The sequence below is a fragment of the Sorghum bicolor genome, chromosome 5 (genome assembly GCF_000003195.3).
Source record: "Sorghum bicolor cultivar BTx623 chromosome 5, Sorghum_bicolor_NCBIv3, whole genome shotgun sequence".
In the NCBI taxonomy this organism is placed as follows: Eukaryota; Viridiplantae; Streptophyta; class Magnoliopsida; order Poales; family Poaceae; genus Sorghum; species Sorghum bicolor.
In genome coordinates this window covers 51,825,280-51,847,207 of record NC_012874.2, presented here as the reverse complement: position 1 = coordinate 51,847,207, position 21,928 = coordinate 51,825,280, and the positions used below count along the sequence as shown (strand labels likewise).

Genomic DNA, 21,928 nt, shown 5'->3' with positions numbered 1-21,928 from the left:
GAAAAAGTCTTTAGTCCCGGTTGGTAGCAACAACCGGGACTAAAAGTGGAGGCCAGGTGGCACACCCTGGCGCACCTTTTAGTCCCGGTTGCTGTTACCAACCGGGACTAAATGTGGACCTTTAGTCCCGGTCCTTGGAACCGGGACTAAAGGTGGGACATTTAGTCCCGAAACCTTAGGGCGTGTTTGGTTCACTTCCCAGCGGATCCTAGGTCGCACTAGCCAGCCAGGCTAGGATTGGCCAGGATGAACACATGCAACAGGCACTTGTTTGGTTACCTGCATCAGCTCAGCGTGGCTAGCATTAGCCGCTGTTTGGTTACCTGAGCCCGCATGGAATTCAAATCCTGGACATACAAGGTGGTGTTTGGTTGCTTGCATACAAGGTGGTGTTGTCACCAGTTTGCACCTTCGGTAAGGTTACCACTACCCACACACACACAAGCTGTTACAGCAGCTTCCAAATTAGAAAACCAATTAGCAAAACTACAACTAGAAGTATTACAATTTTAAAAACTGCAAGCCACAAGGCTAGGCTCCCATCGTTTCCATCATGGTAGACATGAGGTGGATTGACAGGTTGTAGAAGAGGAGGATTGTCAAGGGAATGTCCATAGAAGGTCTGCACAGCTTGGTTTCTGGTGTTGTATTTCTTATAGCAGTTACCCTTGAAGCCATTCACCTGCTCATGTGCTTCTTCCTAGCTAGAATACACACCCGGTTTCTTGCCAACATGAACCACATACCAAGCCATAGCTGTTCAAGAAAAGAGTAGCAAGAAAAATAGGCAGATTCTGCTGAGTTATAAATATTATCATAAAAGTAACATCAGTGTCAAATAATAGGGGCCTCAGATATTAATTTTTTCTGCACAAATTTTGTTTAAGACAATCATCACTGGTGGCAACTTTCATGATCCCAAAGAACTGTTTCATGTGTACCATGGGGCCATGAGACACTCCATCCTCAGCCATCAGGTGGTAAGTCCAAACCTGTTGCATTGGGGATGGATGTATCTCATGTCCTGATGATACCCATGAATGAAAGGTAGCCATACAATACAACAGCAACTAAACATGTAAAGCCACCTCAGATTGTCATGTGTACAGATAAGGTAGTAATCATTGGTAGCTCTAATCGAAAATCCAAAGAATTGTGGCACCCGTGGCATCTGGAGGACCATAAACTTCTTGCCATCACCTTGAGTCATGGACCCAATTGTTGCTAAGTAAAGTTTATGGTTCCTTCAGATGTGATGAATGACACAAGAAAAACAGTATAGCCACCTCATACTTTTTTTGTCATCATAGGCCGGAACAAAACCTCAGAGTATGTAATGAAACTCATGCATGGCATGGAAGAATGTGAAGTGAGCTGGCCACACAACAAAGTCAGAAACAACCTTGTGTAGGCCAACTCACTATCACATTCTTTGATGACAGGCATGACATAATATAACTTATTCATACTCATCATTGGCAAACAAACAAAAAATAGACAGAAAAGTTACATCACAAATAAGAAAACATCACTGGCAAGATTAGGCATGTGCTCAGACCAAATAAGAAAACATCACAGGCAAAGATTAGGCATGTGTTCAGACCAAATAATAAAAACATGCATGCATCCTGCTCAGATTAATGCATGAGCATAATAATAGTTTGAAATCTGATGCATAGGCACATGCTCAGATCATGTTCAGAACCATCTTGGTTCTCATCAAATACATCCAACAACTTGGTTGATCTAGGATGGAAGAGCAGGGTTACACTAGAATATGTAAGACACTAACTATAAGTTAGTGTTAGTAGGAAGAATGCAGGATCAGATCAACTGCACAAAAGTGTAGGTCAGCCCACTACACAACCACCAACTGCAGTAAGCTATGCACAAAAGAAACCACCACTGCACACCATCAAGCAGTCACCTAAAGAGGGGCATGCACTGCACAAAAGGATCAACCACCAGCTTCCAAGCACCTCAAACATAGTAGTGCTTGGCCAAGAAAGTCCTCAGCCACAAGACACGGTGGGAGTCAACCATCTTGACAAAAGCTGTGCCCAGGGCCTTGTTGTCCAACAAGTGACCATAAGCACACATCAGGGCTTCGTCAATGAAGCCTGGCACATACATCACAGCTGCATACAACTCTAGATGAGAATCCTCCACCTTAGTAGACCTAATAGCATCTGCAACATCCCTCACAGCATTTGCCATTCCAGTGAACAACACCACATCCTCATCAGCAAGCACAGATCTCTTCCTCTTGTTCCCAACAACCCCCTCAGTTTTTGTAGCATCAACTGTGTCAGTTTTCCCACTAAGAAGCTCTGTTGGGTCAGGCTTGAGGGAGCTCTCAGCAAAGTCAGATGGAGTACCCAATGGTTCATTTGATCCCATGGCATACTTACCAGTTGCCTAACCATTTCCAAAGATGATCATCATCTGCTTGTAGTGTTGGATGGGTTTGTTCAGGAGCTCAGCATCTTTGGGATGTGCCTACACAAACAATGAGAAGTGGCAGTTAGCATTGAAATAAGTTTGAAGTCAGAAGTGGACACTCTTTGGTCAGATTGCTTACTTGGGTATGGCCATTGTAGTGCTCCTCCTCTAGCACAATCATGCATGCATCCTCATCCCACAAAGCACCACTTAGCTCTCTCGATTTGGTCACTCTCACCCACCTCTGCCTCCACTTTCTCAGGTGGTTGTATACCTGGGTACCAGTGACCTCTTGCCCACTGAACTCATGCAGCGCTTTGGCTACCTGATTAAGGTGAACTTCTTTGAAACCCTTATCAGTCCTAACTCTAGTGGTTATGAGCTGGCACATGTGGCGTAGCACAAACCCAGACATAGGGTCAGTCCACCTCAAATTAGTCCTTTGCTGAGCTAGAACCTGTGATGCAGTTGTGAAACCAGCACCAACATCACCAGCCCCAATCTCCCCATGACCAACATCCCCAGCAACAATTGTATCTTCACCCAGCTCAACTCCAGGGAACACAAGGTGGTCAGCAGGCATGCCCCCCTCAGCCATGGCCTATTTGTAGAGCCAGATGGCACTTAGAAACAGAAATCATCATAGCACATGCCTACTTGCCTCAGTTCATAAGAAGTAATAACAGAAATCATCATAGCACATGCCTACTTGCCTCAGTTCATAAGAAGTAATAACAAAAAAATGAAGTAATCATCATCATTGCATATGTACAAAGCCTCATATGTAGTGCATTATCTTAAGAAATAAAGAGTCATCACAACATTTTTCCATAGTCTCAGATCAAGTGCAGTATCTCAAGAAATAAATAGTCATCACAGCATATGTCCATAGTCTCAGCATAAATATAAAATACAGAATTAACACAGCTTATGTCCTTACAATATAAATGAGCAAAACTTACAATACATGTCTAGATGCGAGAGGAACCCTTATTAGCCCACATGTGGGTTGCCCATTCATCCCTTTTAAGAGCCCAAGTAGCATTGTCATCCATATGGACATGGGGTAAAGGGGGGTTCTTATTTGGCACCCAGGAGAACTCAGCAGGAACTACTTCATCAACCCCATGAGCAAGGATCCAATTATGTAATATACAACATGCAAGTACTAACTTCACTTGTGTCTTATAGGGATGGAAGGGTTTGTTGTCAATCATGCAAAAACGATTCTTCAAAGCACCGAAGGCACGTTCAACAGTCACTCTCAGGCTAGAGTGTCTCAAATTAAATAATTCCTTATAGTTTGTTGGGTTGTTCCTAGGACCAAATTCTTTGAGATGATACCTAGTCCCTCGATAAGGAGGAAGAAACCCTAGCCGACATGCATACCTAGCATCAACTAAGTAGAACTTGCCTAAAAGAACAATGGGCAGACATTAGGTTCATGTGTATGTAACTATATGTTTTAAAAATGTTACTAAGGGCCTTAGTTACTTGGTGCAACCCTTAACCCATCATGTCTCTCTAGTGCATCAGCTAGAATGGTTGCATCATGTGCTGATCCCTCCCAGCCAGCCAAAACATAGGTGAATTTCAAGTCAAAGTCGACTGCAGCAAGGACATTTTGTGTTGGGTGGTTCTTCCTACCCCTAAATGCAGCTTGGATCTTGGCTAGCACTTTAGCATAGATATGTGTACCATCTATTGCCCCAACACAGTCCTACATGGTATGCAAAAGTGCATAGTGAATTGACATGAACCCATGCAGCAACAACCTAAATTCTAAATGACAAATTATTTACCTTCAAATATGGATACCACCTTGGGCTGTTGCTAACCTTAAGGGGTGTCTCATTGGATGGAGGTCTAATCATGTCTTGCCTAAGTTCACCAATTGCATACAACACCTCTTTGAAATGGCGATGGACAGTCTCTATAGACCTTCTCCAGTTTTGCCTAATCACTCTAAAACGTTGGTTATGCCCAACAATATGTAGAAACATAGCAACTTGCTCTTCTACACAACAATTAATGCTGTCTGCTAGCAATTTTCTCTCCCTAAGCAAGTTACACAACCTAAAGAAGGGTGCCCTTCTCATGCGAAGCATGTTCACACACTCAACATCATTGTAGTTGTAAATTAAGTCTAGGTTCTTTTGCCTTTCCTCATCCCACTTACTCAAAGGACCATAACTGATCTGAGGCCTTGAGGACTGAATCATTCTAATCCTAGCAAAAAGTAGGGCATACATAGCAGCAACAAGAGCTGCAGCACGAGCAAAAAGCATGTGCCTTTTCTCTTGCAAATCCATCTAGAAGATAAAACATGAAATAAATGCTCAGACTAGGACATAAGCTCAGACTAACTGAAAATCATCATAGACTTGGACAAATGCTCAGACATAATAAGCAATCATCATAGACTTCAACATATGCTCAGACATAACAATGTAATCATTGACTTGAGCAATAGCTTAGCAAAAAAGGATCTTCATATAATTGTTCTTAATATTAAAAGTATGACATGCATCCAAATCAAAGAAGGCAAAACTCTGTATCACACGGTGCAGATTAGAGGGAGGGGGGGTAGGGGGAGGAGATGAACAAATTACCCACGTCAGCGCACAAGACCCAGCAAAGCACAGCAGCAGTTCAGGGGACGTCGGATCTGCACGCACAGATCCACAACAAACATTTACAAAAGTTAGGGTTTACAAATCGGTAACAAAAAGAGGAGAAAATGAGGGAGAACTCACCGGCTACGAAAATCGTCAGATCCACTTGCCCTGCAACAAATCCAGTGAGAAAGAAATCATTAGCATGAAACGAATCAAACCAAGAACAAAGGAGGAGAGGGAGAAGACCACGAACCCTAGGAACCGGCGGCGCAGACGCGGAGCGACGAGAAGACAGGGAGGAAGCGGGAAAGGAGATATATATAGGCGGTGAATGGCGGGAAAGAGGGAGGTAACCCTAGAAACTTCACGCCATCTCCCCGCGCACGGAATCGCCGAGCGCGCGAGCACGCGAGAGCACGGAGCGCGAGCACGCGAGAGCACGGAGCGAGCCAGGCTGAAGAAAAACGGCCGATTCGAGCGTAGCTTGGGAGCCTGGCTCCGGGGGTCCTTTTGCACGCGCTAAGCCAGGCTAGAGAGAAGAGAAGGGAACCAAACACCGAAAGGCTGTATCCAGGGAGTCTGGTTCGCCCATATGCGGGCAACCAAACACGCCCTTAGCCCCGGTTCCGTAGCCGGGACTAAAGGCTCTTACGACCCGGGGCTAAAGCCCTTCACTGTACTGGTGGTGAGATGGTGCACCCAAGGAAACTCCCCTGTGGTGGGCTCTCGTGTGCCACTGACCGGCCTGCTGACGCCACCATTGGACACCGGCAACTCCAAATGGCTCAGCCACACCTCCGGATCTACATGCTCGTGGACTAGCGAAGGAGGCGCCGAGGTCACCTACTTGCCTCTGAATCCAAGCGCATGGAGTGGGGGAGGAAGCGGAGTGGATGCCGGTCTCTGAATCCAAGCGCGTGGAGTTGGGGAGGAAACGGAGTGGATGCCGTTTGCGTTGGAGCAAGGGGCGACGGGTGGATGGATGACGGACTAAGGGCATGTGTTTGGATATATGCAGTAGGTGCCACGGACGTATTCTTTCCTCTTGATTTTCCTGAATTAATCTCCTTTTGATTCGGCTTATGAAGCTCTGAGTCTTGTTTAGTTGTAAAAAAAATGTAAAATGGATACTGTAGCAGTTTGTTTGTATTTGACAAATATTGTTTATCATGGACTAACTATGCTTAAAAAATTTGTCTCGTAAATTACAGACAAACTATGTAATTATTTATTTTTTAATCTATATTTTCTGCTCTATGCATGTGCCACAAGATGTGATGTGACGGAAATCTAAAAAATTTTGCATAATTTTTCGAGACCTTGTTTAGTTCTAAATTTTTTTGCAAAATGGACACGGTAGCACTTCATTTGTATTTGAGAAATATTATCCAATCATAGACGAATTAGACCCAAAAAATTTGTCTAGCACATTAAAGTCAAACTGTGCAATTAGTTTTTTTCTAATTTAAATTCAATGTTCTATATATGTTCCGCAAGATTCGATGTGACGGAAAATTTGAAAAATTTTGTAAATTTTTTTGAACTAAACATGACCTCATCTTAGAAGTAAAGATTTCTTATTTTTTGTCTATATGGTGTCATTACGTGTGGTGTGTCTAATGTTAGCAACAAATTAATAGTCCATGCCTATAATTTCCAAAAATTTTCACGTTCAATTTTCTCTATTATGGAACCGTCCATTGTTCCGTGGAAGTTTTCTCTACATGTTCTTTTCTGATTATTGTAACATATGTATATTAAGAAATTAAAATTCTGATATGTTTACAAGTAAATATTTCTAATTGGAGAAAATATATCAAAAAATATTTTAAATTTGATATTGGATTATGAGGACAATATCATATTATTGCCAACATCTTAAAATAAATTATACCTTTAAAATTTTATGCAACATAAATAGATATGTATCATTTTGATCACTGCTTTTCATAAATATTTGATGATCTTTTTTTCTGTTGCAACACACGGACATGTTTGCAAATGAAATTATTTACGAAACTAAAAATACAGCTAGAGAATAATTTACGAGATGAATCTTTTAAGCCTAATTAATCTATGATTGGACACTAATTTTTAAATAAAATAAAAATGCTACCCAAACAAACACCCCTTGAATCTCCTATCTCCTCTCCTACAACTAAAAAGACTAAAACTGGGACATTTTTTTTGGTGCGGTTTTGGTTTCGTCAGCCGGTCGTGCGTCCGCTGCGGGAACTTGGAAACCCCCCATCCCCTCCGTGATCACCTCCCCTTTCCTATGTTCACCGTGACCACCAGAGACCCCGATCCCACCCTTCCCGCATCACCGCCTCGTGCACCAGAGACCAGACTCCCGATCCCCTTCCGTAATCTGCAAGTCCCTCGTCGCCGGTGGCGTCGCGGGAGGAGTGTGAGTCTCCTTCCCTTCACTCGCATTCTCCCCTCCTTCTGATCCCCTTCCCTTCGTCGTTGGAAGCTAGCACGTGTCCCGATCTCGGGTCTTCGCGTGGGCGCCGTGGGACTGGGCGCCAGCGGCCGCGGCGGATCGGGTCTTCGCATGGGCGGCGTGGGCGCCGTGGGGCTGGGCGCCAGCGGCCGCGGCGGATCGGGTGGGCGGCGTGGGCACCGTGGGGCTGGGCGCCAGCGGCCGGGTCGGATCGGGTCTTCGCGTGGGCGGCGTGGGGCTGGGCGCCAGCGGCCGCGGCGTGGGCGGTGTGGGGCTGGGCGCCAGCGGCTGCGTCTCCGCCGCTGCCGCGGGGGAGTCCGCGCTGCGCGCCGTCGCCGTCTCCCACATGCCCTGCGGCCACTGCCGCCAGTTCCTCCAGGAGATCCGCACCGCGGCGGGCATCCAGCCATGCCGAGCAAAATTCGGTGATTTGTGCCGATTCGCCGCGTCGCTGTGCCGATGTGCTCCGGTTTTTGTTTTCCTGTGAAATGATGAATCTGGATTAACTGGTGCCCTGCGCGCAGGTGGACATCGGCCTCAGCGACGGCAGCTACGCGAGGGGTGCCGTGCCGAGCGGCGCATCCACTGGTACGTCTGTCTGCCTCTGCTCTGTTCCTGAGCGACTGCTTGGTTTGCTGCGTCTCGAGGGGATTCGAGCGGTGTCTGAGATCGTCGATGTTGTGTGGCTCTGTGACATATATACTGTGTGCGTTTGTTGGTTGGGGGATAATAACAGTCCTTCGTCATGTTGAACTGGCTAGGACGGTTGTTTTATTGCTAGATCTGATTGATGCGTATATTCTTGTTCTAAGTAGTTTTCAGTCTGTTCTCCGCCGCCATGACCAGCGCTTGTTTGGGAAGGGTTTATAAAAATCATCTTATAGTTTCAAAGCAGAATCATCACCGTCATGACATGGTCAGCTGATCTGAAAATTGCTTACCATCTGGATCTGTTAATGAAGCAGGATACAAACTTAACTTTTGATATAATGTGATTTATTTGTTTACCTATTTTTCAGTTACACTTGTCTGAACCTTTGTTTTAATAATCTATTATAAGCATGATTTTGTTTTCAATTAACACAGAAATAATGCAGTAAAGCACTAAAGCCGATAGACCTCCCTGAAGTATTCTTATCTAATGAATCAAGAAACATATTTATATGTGATACCGTGCCATTTAATCATTTTGGTATGTTAGCAACATAGAAAAAGACATACTAAATGGAGTTCCATTGCAGTTCCATTGCTTGTTCTTTGACAAATTTTGAAAACTAAATGGAGTAGCTTACTGAACTCTGAAGCTTACTGAAATGTTGGAAAGCTAAATTGTTAAGGTTAAGGTATTTTTTTTCTTTTGACAGGGAGAAGCGCTTGGCATTGGACGCGAGCCACGCACACATTTAGCATTTTTGAGTAGTATATTGTTCTTCCTATTGTCATCTGTCATCACTGCCTTTTGTTCAGGAGAAATGGTCTTTGCTCATTGATGTGCTTCATTTTGGCTTGGAAATTAAACAAATTACTATTGTCGTGGAATCTGGATGACTATTAGTGTCCCTGCATGCTCTAAATTACTTCATTTGTGATTTGCACAGGTCACGTACTGCTGTTGCTCCACTCCAACGATTGAAAATCTTGCTTCAGGTTTGAATTGTCCTAAGTTCTTTTTAACGTTTCAATTCAACAGTGTATTCCTTTATATAACAAGTAAACAACCTGTTATGTGCTCAAATTAGATTTCCTGTTATGTGCTCAAATCAACAGTGTATGCCTTTTGCTACTATGTTACTGCTCAAATTAGATTTCCTGCATAATCATTTATTTTCAAGTGCAGATTATCATTATATATGCTCTAAATTACTTCATTTCTGATTTGCACAGGTCACGTGCTGCTGTTGCTCGACTCGAACGATTGAGAATCTTGCTTCAGGTTTGAATTTTCCTAGGTTCTTTTTAACGTTTCAATTCAACAGTGTATTCCTTTATATAACAAGTAAACAACCTGTTATGTGCTCAAATTAGATTTCGTGTTATATGCTCAAATCAACAGTGTATGCCTTTTGCTACTATGTTACTGCTCAAATTAGATTTCCTGCATAATCATTTATTTTCAAGTGGAGATTATCATCATATTCTGTAAAACTTGTTTTTCTCAAACCTGTGTATCACCGATATTAAACATTATCTTGGTCTTATCACCGAAAGGTCTATAAAGTAGAATTTGTGAACTTATGACATCATGCTCTCTGTGACTATGTTTGATTTCAGAAACTTTGCTTCTTTAAGATAAATATCACTTTATAGCTGGTATTTAAGTTTTATTATAATATTATTATCTTATTGTACGATACGTGTATTTTTAATAAAAAATGTTAGCTATCCGTAGCAACGTGACTATGTTTGATTTCAGAAACTTTGCTTTTTTTAAGATAAATATCACTTTATAGCTGGTATTTAAGTTTTATTATAATATTATTATCTTATTGTGCGATACGTGTATTTTTAATAAAAAATGTTAGCTATCTCGTAGCAACGCACGGCACGCTACTAGTAACCTAAAATTTCAAGTAAACTCGGCCAGGCTCCCTCGTCATTTCCCTTGTTGGCCCGGCTCCTATGCAGCACGGATACGGATACGCGTATCGGTATCGGAAGGATACGGATACGCGGATACGGCAATTTTTCAAAAAACATGATACGCGGATACGTTTTACTTTTTTTTAATAAATAAAATAAATAATAATGTAAACTAAAATTGTGGAAGTGTAGAATTTTAGTAATCACTAATTCTTAGTTTATAGTACATACAATCATATATGATACATCACCAGATCAGCTTGTAGGTTTCTTAATTTCACAAGAGATGAGGAGAGTGAAGTCAGGAAACAGGATTGTATCTGTTATGATTGTGGCTAGTGGATCCTATGCTACGACTAGCGGACTAGGACTAGCACTTGCGTGTTGCGCCAGCACTGCTGAAATTTGCAGAGGCCATCTAGATGGAAGCAACAAGTAGAGAAGTAGAGTACATCAAGAATGGAAAGGGAGTGTACTCATGGGAGATCGGCGGAAGCTAGCTTCGCTGCTGAGTTCCGAATCGTCCTCTTCCATGCATCTCCCCCTGCATCGCGGTCTGTAGCGGACTAATAGGTGCTCCCCAGGGCGCCGTGCGTGGGGACTGGGGACGAGTGGACAGGATGCTGCGTGAGGGGGCAGGGGCACGTTGCAGGTGCGGAAACTCGTCGCTGGCAGCCCGCGAGCCGGGACGGAGGCTCGTCGACGGCGAGCGAAGAGGCAGAGGCTCGTAGCCAGTCGCCGGCGGCTGGCGCACACGATGCGGCGGGATGCGGGCGAGGCGCAGGGTTGCGGCGCGAGGCGTGCGGGAATCGGGAGGCCAGCCGGCTAGGACGTCGGGGACAGGACAAGGTACTTTTGTTCGGCTGGGCCGTATCGGTGATGAGGATACGTATCAGACCAGTATCAGACCACGTATCCAATATTCGTGAAAAAAAAAAGATACTCTGCGGACACGTATCGGCGGCGTATCCGACGCGTATCCGTATCGGATACGTATCCGATACGCGATACGAGGTCCCAGTGACGTATCCATGTAACGTAGCCCGGCTCGACCGTGCGCAAAGAAAAGCGCCGCCGCCGCTGCCGTCGCCGCTTACGAGTTAGGACCATGGCGATGGCGCTCGTGGTAACCTCTCCTGCTCTCCAATGGCACATTCTGCCGCTTACTCTCTGGGGATATCGGCGGCTGCTATCGTCGGCGTCGGGATGCAGAGCGACAGCGGAAGGCCGCCCGCGTCGCTAACAAGGAGCGCAGGGTCGCGAGAGCACGGCCGAGCTGCATCAACTCAAGGAGCTTCCTTTGTAGGTCTCCGTTCACCTTCCCCTTCCCAATCGAGCTCATTGTTCTGTTGGTCCTTTTTTTCTTTTCCTGTTCACCATTGCATGTTACTTGTTTGATGAATTGCCTCGTCCGCTACTCTTGGAATACGAGTCTTACCACTTGGTAAGCTGCTATATTAATCGCGGGTTAACTAGGCATCTTGTATCTGTTCACTCAGAAGCATACGTAGCAACTACTGTACATGTCTAGGCGACTAGGACCATACCACTAGAGTTTAGACCAGACATAGAACGACTGGTGCCTGGTGATCAGATGTATCTAAAGTCAAGAAGAATGGTCAGCAGGTGCCAGGTGGAGAGGTGTGAACACATCTAAAAGAATACCAGTCCTTTGCTGACTGGATGCTTGACGTAAGTAAAAATCAATGACAGCTCCAGCTGCAGAGGAGAAGCCTCCCCCGGTCACTACTCACTACTGCACATTTGAACTTTTTTAGTGGAAGATCATTGTCTTTCTATGTGAATTTGTGACAATAGCACACCACCAACTACTGGACAGCGTGCCACCAGCCCACCACACCATAAACAATGGTAGAATATAGCTTTTCATGCACCTATGCTCCTCCGATCCCTCCCCTTGTCCCAAAATCTGTTGCTCCATCAGCTTGCCAGAGCAGAGTCGAGGTAGACCAAAATATGTTGGGGTTGTTTGCATCTCTGTCTGTGGGAAGGGCATGGGAGAAGCTGTCCTCCTTCATGCGGGTGTTTGCAACATCCTCACTGGTGCCCTCGTCATCCACGGCAACCTACGACAATGATCTGGAGGAGCTGCGGAAGCTGGAGAGAACCAATTGTTTGAACTAGCGTCCTGGTTGATGTCGATCTATAAGACTATGGCTTCTCTTTTATTTTTTTCCAAAACTCTGCTGGATGTAGAGGCCGGATATTTTTATCCATTATCTAAAAAAAGCTAGAGAGAACCATGTACAGGATCCGAGCAATGTTGGACGATGCTGAGGAGCACTGGAACATACGTGAGGAGTCTGCCAAGCTGCGGCTCAAGGAGCTGAAGGAGCTCGCGTATGACATCGAGGACGTTGTAGACGAATATGAGTATGAGGTCCTCCATCGATCTACTGGCTTGTACAGAACTGGCAAGCGCAAGCACCGGGAGGTAATTTGGTTCAGTGATCTCTGTTTATGTAGTTCTGTAAGAAAGTTTCATATCCATGTTATACTTCTTTAACAGCAGAATATCAAACATACATGATTGACATAGCCTTTTCTTCTTTCTTCATGAAGGAAACTGAGGCCTATCCGGTGGATACTGGTATAGTGGAAGTTCCTAATGACTTGGTTCTTCAAGCAAGAAAACTAATCAGAAGGTTGGATGATATCAAATATTATTCTGACCGTTTGAGTTTATCAGAGAATGATGGTGAGAGACGGTATACACCGGATATTAGTAGTGTGCGACATACTAGCTCTGTTGTATTTGAGAAGACCATTTTGGGGCGAGACCAGGACAAAGAGAAGATAATTGATAAGTTATTGTCTAGTGAAGCAGGAAATCATGTTTCTGTCATGCCTATTGTTGGCATGGGAGGAGTAGGCAAGACAACACTAGCACAACTTGTGTATAACAGCCCAAGGGTGAGACAGTCCTTTGAGAAGCATGCCTGGGTTTGTGTGTCCGAAAACTTTGATATCAAAACAATGACAAGGAACATCATTACTTCCCTAACAAGTGTGCAGTGTATGAAATATATGACGGAGTGGTCAGAATGGCCTGGAACTGATGCTGGAGGTTTTCCGTGCCTAAATACACTTTCGATATCATTTTGTCTGAAAATGATCTCCCTTCCATTGGGGCCATTCCAATCTTTGATAACTTTGAATCTAAGGTGGTGTGATAGATTGCCTAGGCTACCTGAATCCCCTTCTCTTCGTAAAATAGAGATCGGATATTGTCCTGCCCTAACAGAAATTGCTACTCTTCCATCCCTTTTGGTACTAATTGTTAAGGTATGTTCTGGTCTACGCGAACTTCCTACTCTCCCATCACTTCTGGAATTGGACATATTCGATTGTCCAAGTCTTATTTCCATTGGTTCTGCTTTTTCAAGCCCTATTGTGAGTCCTGTCTGTTGCTTCCCCAAACTAACGACCTTGAATCTAGAGCAATGTCCAAATCTTTGTGCAGTCGGCTCTGTTCCTGCACTCACCACCTTGAATCTCAAGTCTGGCCTGAGTGATAAGTTAATGTACAGCCCATTGAATGACTTCCCATCGTTGCAGTGCTTAAATATTGATGATTCAGAGTTTACATGCTTACCAATTAAACAACAAAGTCTGCCCTCAATTACAAGGCTCTGCATAAACAAGTGCCCTAATCTTCAGAACTGTGATGGGCTTGCTAGTCTTACTTCTCTTGAGCATCTCGAGGTTGGGGAGTGCCCAAAGCTCCCCATAGATGATCTGCTTCCACCACAACTGAAGATTCCTATCGTTGAAGATAATGAACATGGTATGTAATCTGCCCTTGTCAGCTTTGTCTACTTTCTTAATGTAATGGGCTTGCATAGTCATGGTATGTAATCTATTATGCTCGGTTAGTGTCTCACGCACGCCGGAGCTTATGCATGACATGCATGTTCTGTGCTTGACGCATGACTGGTTTGTGCGAGAGCACAACCGCAGCATGGTCTGGACTTTTTCGTGCCATGGCACAAGAAGCATGGATCATTGCATGAGGTTCAGACCTGGTGGCCACAACTTTGTAATCAAGTTTTTCTGTTTATAAGAAAATCAATAGGGTCAACACATGCTGCCACTCTGCTGTTATCATTTCGTCTCCAGACCCAGCAGCTCGCCAGAGTTCATGTACTCCGGCTGTTTTCTGGCATGAACCACATGTACACAGATATTTTTAAACGGAGTCAGACAGTAATATTTTCTGATTGTAGCAGACCAATAAAAAGGAGAATCGTTGTAGTTTGTGATTGCAATGGTAACCTTGTGACCAAACTGCCTAAGGAAATGGTGCTCACTTCATCAGACCTTTATATATGATAATAAGTTTAAAAAATAATTACTGTTCAGCGGACCTTGATAGTTGAATAGTTGATAATAAGTATTACTATTGTTGTGTTGAGTGAAGCTAACAATCTTCAGTGCAGAAATTTTCTTACATGATGCTGATTTGGAGCAACGCCAAGCATTTTGTTTTGATAGTTGTTACTGTATATTTACCTCACAAATGTCATATTCACATACAACAATGGGGGCATTGTTCTCGTACAATCATCATGTTTTCCGAGCTCGTTTCTGGAGCTGGAGGTCCTGGTGTAGTCATGTTCCTGTAGTCTGTAGATCATCTTAACATTTGAGTGTCTGATTTCTGAGTACTACAACTCAAGTTTCTGACTTCTAAGTACCACAACACTAGAACCCTTGCTGTGAATTGAACCCTTGCAAAGATACCATGCCTGCGACCTGCTGCGGTGATTGAAGTTTGGACTCAGTTACCATCATGATCTAGCGACGTGGTTCAGTTTTCTGGTTCAGAGACTAGGATTTGCCCTTTGCACATCAGCTAATTGCTTTCAGATCTTGAATATAGAGCTTCTATATGAGACTACCTTCAGATCTTGAATATAGAGCTTCTATATGAAACTAGTACGAACCTATTTTTAAAGTCCAGTTAATTGATGTCCCCAGATCCATCTTCACTCTTCGAGTCACTTAGCATAGGCATGAATGCTGCAAGAAGAACAACAACCTTGTTTGCTAGGAACCCTGCGGTGCCAACAAAGAGCTCCGTCGGTGTGAGTTCAAAGCTGTCACCTCCAGCACAATACTTCAGTGCAACTGCGCCTGCAACCAGTACTAGTGATAGTATCAACCATGGCCTCCTTACACCACTGAAACCTGTTACCGAGGGCTGTGCACTGCCAGCTTCTGAAGGTGAAGTGATCACAGGCAAACCATCAACTGATCTTTGGAGCAGCAACAGATAGAGGAACCCACCAATGCCACCTATCAGGAACGAATAGGCGGCGCTATCATTGGAAGCCAAGGTGAAGGCGGAGAAGCCAGTGATCACTATAGATGCATCATAGAGCAGCAGAGATTGTTTGAGGTCAGCATACTCTCTCAACCCATCCTCTCTTAGTTCCTTAACGCTTGAAGCTTTGCTTTCTGAGGATAACAACCCTTCTTGAAGATTGGAAAGGCCGACTCCTGAGAGGTCAGTGACAGCCACAGGCCTTGCTTCAGCTACTGAAGCTCCATCATCTCCAAGAAGCTCATTTATTTTCTCAAAAGTGTACTGCAAACCATTGAACTTCTGTTCAGGAGTTCCATTAATTTCTTTAGGTGGATCAACCGGTCCATGTATTACTTTCAAGCTCAAACCATCTAATCTCCATGAACCTGACCTTCAAGGATAAGATTGATAAACAAAGGATAGAAAACACTCATCAGGTGAACATACTGCCATTACATTATATTTGCAAAGAACATGAAATGGGATGTACCTGATTCTAGACCGATCCAGACTTCTTTAATCCTTTTCAGTTTTGAGGCCTTGAAAGTGACAACATCAACTGAACCACTTTGGATGGGTATCAGTTGCGCTGTCTTAATTCCAAGTGTAGGTTGACCCAAATAGATTGCCGGTACTCTTTGTAGAAAGGAGTCACCATCAACATCAATCAAGCAGATTAAGATTGCAGAATTTTTCTCCAAAGATGAACTAAATTCTCTACTTGTGCTAAGCTCCAGCATATAGAACGAATCAGCGTCATCTAGTATGATTGTGTTAAATATCTCCTCAGGAACAGTATTGGGATATGTCTTTAGTTCCTCTGCTGGAAGAAGGCGTGAAGGCTTTACAGCGGGCACCAGATCTGCAGAGTTGAAGGAACAATGGTCAGTTGGTCACTGAATGGTGTGGATACAATGGTAACTTTTCACAACCAACAAACAGAGCTTTCATGGTGTCAATAGTAAAATAAAATGAGAAATTAAATAGGAGAAAACAAACTACAACTACATTGCAGCCGGTAAGTGAAACATTAATATGATTCCTTGTGGAAGCAGAAACCGTTGCATACAACTACGCAATATGAATGCATACTATATTGATGGGTATATTACAAAGAACAATCACATAGAAATACATTGTTTACCAGGGCAAAGAAATAAGCTTGGAGCGACAACATCAAAAGTCTGATCAGACAGTACCTTGAAAGGAAGACCCCTTGGAGAAGCAAGGCATCCTCTGATGTTTGTTTTGTCCTTTTGGTTTCATTCTGTCTAGAAATACATGGCAATACATTCTCGAGCTATTGTTCAGCAGCAACCATCTGGGCAGAAAATTACGGTGACTGATGGACGGTGAACTGATGGAGCAACACACCCTGGACAGAGGATCACCATTCTCTGTAGAAATGATAGCAAAGCAGACGTATTAGCTGTAGCAAACAGGGGTGCAGATAGCTCTGATACACTCGTTACCAACATATTAATTTAAATATCAATGCATACACAGGATTTAAAGCCCATCCACATTTCGTGACTGAACCTTCGGGAGCTGAAGTACAAAGTACAAACTAATTAAGGACCACAAAAAAATCAAAGGCACCATTAAAACTGTGAGATCAGCGGGCAGGGGGGCAGAGGATACATGTGAAGGTAGCAAATGGCCACCCGTGCACTAGTATTTGATCATGGGATAGCAAGGAGCAGAATTATGCCTAACAAACAAATCAAAGATAATAACATAACTGAACTGCGATAACAACATGTCAGCATGGACAGGATTGGTCACTATTAGAATAGCACACCTAAAGTGAAGGCAAAATAACCTACCATAGATCATGTCCTATTCCTGCTGTCCCATATGGCAGTGGTACACAAACGAATAAGCTAGGTTGCAAGAAACAAATTTTTTACGCCAAGCCTGATGCTGATAATACTAGTTACCAATGTATTAAATATCAATTTTTTTTCTCGAACACGCAAGAGAGCTGGGTATCATTGTATTAAGAAGAAAAAATGGATAAGAACACATACAAGGCACAACCACTAACACCACTATGTCCAAATTAAACAAACTAGCCCTTGACACACAAAGTAGGTGACCTCAACCCAAAATTAACTCCATATTCAGCCCCTAGGAAATGAGATTATTGATACCTGTGCCCCTGCCAAGCTCCAATAAAGAAGCCCCTCACTAGCGAGCAACAGAGCTGTAGCTAGGTTTGGAGATTCAGCATCAAACACACAACAATTACGAATATTCCACGCTCCTAGAATAATGATGGAGTTGAGTCCCTTTCTTAAGTGAACAGCCACTGCATTTGAACTTCCGTCCCACCAATCATCAAACAAAGTCTCATCAGACTAGGGGGTAAGCATTTCTAAGCCACACTTTACACTGGAGGAATAACCAGAATTCACGAGCGAGCAAAGACGTATTAAATAGCAATGGCTCAATGCATACAGGATTCAAAGCTGACATTTGGTGACCGAACCTATACGGGAGCTGAAGTACCAAACTAAGCACCACAAAGAAATCAAAGGCGTCATTTGTTTTTGTTCCATATTAGAGCAAAACTATGAGATGAGCGAGGGCAGAGCATACATGTGAAGGTAGCAAATGGCCACCCGTGCAATAGTATTCGATCATGGGATGGCAAGGAGCTGAAATATGCCTGGCCAACAAATCAAAGATACTAACATAACTGAACTGCAAACTGTGATACCAGCGTGGACACGGTCACCAACCAACTCTGTAACCCACTATTCGATTAGTAAAACCAAAATCACCTAGTACCATATGTCGAACAAGCAAAGGTCGTAACAAAGAATTAGACTTAAAAATTCGTGGCCATAATAGAGCCCGCCTTACCGGAGGTAGGAGGAATTGGCTGAGGCGCGGATGTGGGAGAGATCTCTACCCGGCGGCGCTCCAGTCCACAGGAGGAGACGAGGAGGGCGAGGCCGTCGGATTCCGTGGAGCTGGTGGCGTGTGCTCCGCTTCTTCGTGGAGGGAGGCAAGAGGCGTGACGCGTTGGAGTTCGGCGGCGGCGAGGAACACGTGGGAGAAGGGACGGAGTCGCGGTTTCGCGGACAGCTACCCGTGCGAGGGTGTTTTTGGGATTTCGTGGCTTGATATTTCGTGCGGACAGCTACCATGGCGCCCTGACGCAACCGGGCACATACTGCCACAGCGGGCCCTCGGCGCGGCCCGGCACGGCCGCCGGCGCTGGCCCCTGCACAGATGAGGTCTACATGCTGGACATTGCTTATCTATACTGTTGAATATGTGTAAAACAATAGGGAGAAGTGTGAACACAGTTAGAAGAAGTGCAGCAGCACGAATCTCAGAGCACATTTGGATGGTCCAGATAAGCAATATTGAGCATGTACATGCTGCATTATATTACTGAACGCAGGGCACGGGCAAGCCCCGACGCGGCGCGCGGCCCTAGAGCGGCCACAGCCGTCGGCGCAGGCACGGCCATTGGCAAGGGGCGCGGCCTGCCCCCATGGCTACCTCCTCCTCTCTTTATTCCTGCACAACGCCCGGTCCTCAAATTATGCCCCTAAAATTCTATTCGCATGCTGGACTAAAAAAAATAAGAACCCAAAATTGCATTCAACTCCAGCCCAACACCCTCGGCAAATTGAGATGCGTCGGTGGGGTGGAGACCGGCACGTGCACAAGCTGCGGCTTTGCTCCCCTCGGCAGCAGAAGGCAGCCGGCGAGGGCGTCGGACGGCGGCCCTCCTGCTCTACACGCTGGCGCGCGGCGGCCCTATAGCGGCGGCGGCCCTCGAGCGCGGCCCAGCGTTGCGGCTGCATGGGCGGCATGGCGGCACGGGGCTGGGCGGCAACGGCGGCGGCGCGGTTCTGCCGTGCGCTACCGTGTGCGGGGCGGGGTGGGGAGGGGGGAAAGTGGGGTGTTATTGTTATTGTTGTTGTTGCTGCTGCTGCTACTGTTGCTGCTGTATTTAAATTCCACATATTTATTTTATTACAATTCTTAATATTTAATTATAAAGTAATCTTGAAGATTACACCTATATTAAGACGTAATACTAAAAATTACGCATCGACATCTACTAATCCTGTAGTTTAATTGTGCGGGCATGTTGGACATCGCAAAGAGAGATTTTGAGATGCTCGCCGTGGATGGCAGCAACTACCTCACTTGGGCGACCGACATCAAGATCAGACTCGATGGCATGCACCTTGTTCATACCATTGTCTAGCCTGAAGCTGGCAAGGATGAGCACACAAAGCAAGACAAGACGAGGGCGTTGCACTACCCGCGACACTACTGACGGTTGATAAGTGTTACTTTTAACCACCAACTAAACATGCATAAATGCTCATAATGAAATATATGTATAGGATAGGGGTTCAATTGATAGAGTTCCACGAGTTTTGGTATATGTGTGTTTTTCAAGGATTAAACAGGAAAATAGGAGAAGATATAGTGGACGTCGGTGTAAAAGTCATATTCCAACGTAATCTTGAGAGAAGAACATTATAGAGAATACCAAAGGTGAGACCCTGCAAAGAGGTGCCCACCTGGCATAGGGCCAGGTCGGCTGACCTAGGGGCTAGGACGGCCGACCCAGCCTGGCCCCACCTAGCGTGGCCTTCTCTCACATTCCTCCACCAACCTCAAGGATTGATCTCCACCATTGTTTAAGTCGGTTTGATCCAATGGCCCATGTTCATTCCACAGGGCTATAAATACCAAGCCCTCTAGATGAAAGCATTCCCCTCTAAGTTGAAACCCTAATTCTGCTTGTACGTCAAGAGTTCCTATATAGAGAATCAAGAGAAGCATTGAGAGAAGATTAGTCTTGTAGTGCACAAGTGATTAGGGCTAGTCTTATTTAGAAATAGAGAAATAGAGTGTTGGGAAGAGTTGGGGAAAGCTTCGGCTTGTTGGTGGCTCCTCCTCGGCTTGTACCTACGGGATCAAGTTCCACTAACTCTGGAGCCTCCTTCTGAGAGTCTTTTAGTATTCAACTTCTAATTCAAGTAAGTTCGTTGTTATTATTATTCATTTGGTTTACGACTAGTACGAATTCTAGGAATTGAAGCTTTTAAAGACAGAGGGAGTATGATATTCTAGGAATTGAAGCTTTCAAAGATAGAGGGAGTATGATCTACTCACTATTTTTCTAGGTTGTTTTTATATTTATTTTGGCTAAATCTTTGAAAAAAGTAAATTATAGAAAACATAAAATAGAAAGTCTAATTTTATTGGATTCCACATGAGTAAATCTATATAGTAAACTTTTGATATGATATACTTTAGTATAAAAGTTTTGCTCTAGCTTTAGATCTATGCTTTTCTATGATTATTTCGTAGCTACAGTTTTTGTAGTCTGATGAAATTTTTATGGTGTACTAGTCATTGTATGCTTGAGATGTTGTAAAAATTTCACGCTCATTGAATCCTGCATGTCCGATAGATTTATTCAAGTTTATGCTTATTAAATAGTTTTTAAATGGTTAAAAGTGTGTAAAATTAGAAAACATGTGTTCTCTATGTAACATTACTATTTTTATATCTTATTAACACTTAAAATAATCATGTTATCATAGAGAAAATTACACTAAGAACATACATTTTCTATTTTTACACACTTTTAACTATTTTAAACTATTTAATAAGCATAAACCTAAATAAGTCTATAACTCAGTCATACTTGATCCAATCAGCATGAAACTTTTACTACCTCTCAAGCATATAATGATTAGTGCACCAGAAAAACTTCACCACAATAGGACCAAAGAAAGTGCAGCTATGAATTAATCATAGAAAAGCATAGACCTAAAGTTAGAGCAAAAAGTACTAAAGCATATCATATCATATGTTTACTGTGTAGAACTATTTATGTGGAGTTAAAAAAATAGAGTTTTTGTTTCATGATTTTTCTGTAATTTACTATTATTTTTTCAAAGATTTGGCTAAAATAAATATAAAAAGAAACAAAAGAAAATCCACCTAGACAAACAGCAAGGGAGGTCATATGTCGGGTTTGAAATGATGGAAGAAGAGTTATGTCCGATTTTCTAATTCAGGGTGGAGAAACTGATTTTTTTGTGATACTTGAGGAAGTCGAAGTAGACTTCTTATTATTTTGCTTCAGGTTTTTCGAGAGCAAGAGGTGTGCTCTGGTTTGGGGAAGGCCCGGCCCGGGGCTGTGATGTTGTGTTATGTTATGTGCGTGTTTGTCTGGCTGACACATGGGCCCTGGTAACAATGATAGATTTTTCTGATCTATGCTAATGCATCGCTTGCGGATTTTTCTGATCTATGCTAATGCATCACATAGAACTCTACTCTGCAGAATTCCATTGTAAAGTTTTAGGTTAACGAGTATGAAGCCCTTGACATACTCGGTTGCATGTTTCTATTGACCGGGGAATAGCCCCCACGGCGGTGGCATGTACAGGAGATCAATTACAACTGATTACATGCATAGAATACATCTGTTCCTATAATCTAGGCTAATGACTAGGATCT

At 43.8% G+C, this 21,928-nt stretch overlaps 2 protein-coding genes and 1 pseudogene across 2 annotated transcripts; 1 reads left to right on the top strand and 2 right to left on the bottom strand.

Annotated features, from left to right (window-relative positions):
* LOC8068732 lies at positions 1,608 to 3,040 on the bottom strand (annotated as a pseudogene).
* LOC110435951 (protein ALP1-like) lies at positions 3,414 to 5,929 on the bottom strand. Its single transcript, XM_021462065.1, has 5 exons — positions 5,908 to 5,929; positions 5,199 to 5,228; positions 5,055 to 5,110; positions 3,937 to 4,162; positions 3,414 to 3,856 (listed from the first exon to the last, which is right to left on the bottom strand). The coding sequence occupies exons 1-5, from the start codon at positions 5,927 to 5,929 to the stop codon at positions 3,414 to 3,416; spliced, it is 777 nt and encodes a 258-aa protein (XP_021317740.1).
* Positions 5,954 to 15,768, top strand: LOC110435950. Its single transcript, XM_021462064.1, has 6 exons — positions 5,954 to 5,959; positions 7,541 to 7,931; positions 8,031 to 8,094; positions 9,105 to 9,153; positions 9,391 to 9,439; positions 15,088 to 15,768. The coding sequence occupies exons 1-6, from the start codon at positions 5,954 to 5,956 to the stop codon at positions 15,384 to 15,386; spliced, it is 858 nt and encodes a 285-aa protein (XP_021317739.1). The 3' UTR covers positions 15,387 to 15,768.

Bases quoted from the DNA above. Each gene is read 5' to 3' on its own strand.
- LOC110435951 (XM_021462065.1), bottom strand. From the start codon at position 5,929: ATGCGCTTGGATTCAGAGGCAA. The intron at 5,111-5,198 runs GTGAGTTCTCCC...CTGTGCGTGCAG, and splicing joins TCTGACGATTTTCGTAGCCG to ATCCGACGTCCCCTGAACTG. The intron at 4,163-5,054 runs GTAATTTGTTCA...CATACCATGTAG, and splicing joins GGTCTTGTGCGCTGACGTGG to GACTGTGTTGGGGCAATAGA.
- LOC110435950 (XM_021462064.1), top strand. The intron at 8,095-9,104 runs GTACGTCTGTCT...TGATTTGCACAG, and splicing joins GCCGAGCGGCGCATCCACTG to GTCACGTACTGCTGTTGCTC. The intron at 9,440-15,087 runs GTTTGAATTTTC...TGATGTCCCCAG, and splicing joins GATTGAGAATCTTGCTTCAG to ATCCATCTTCACTCTTCGAG.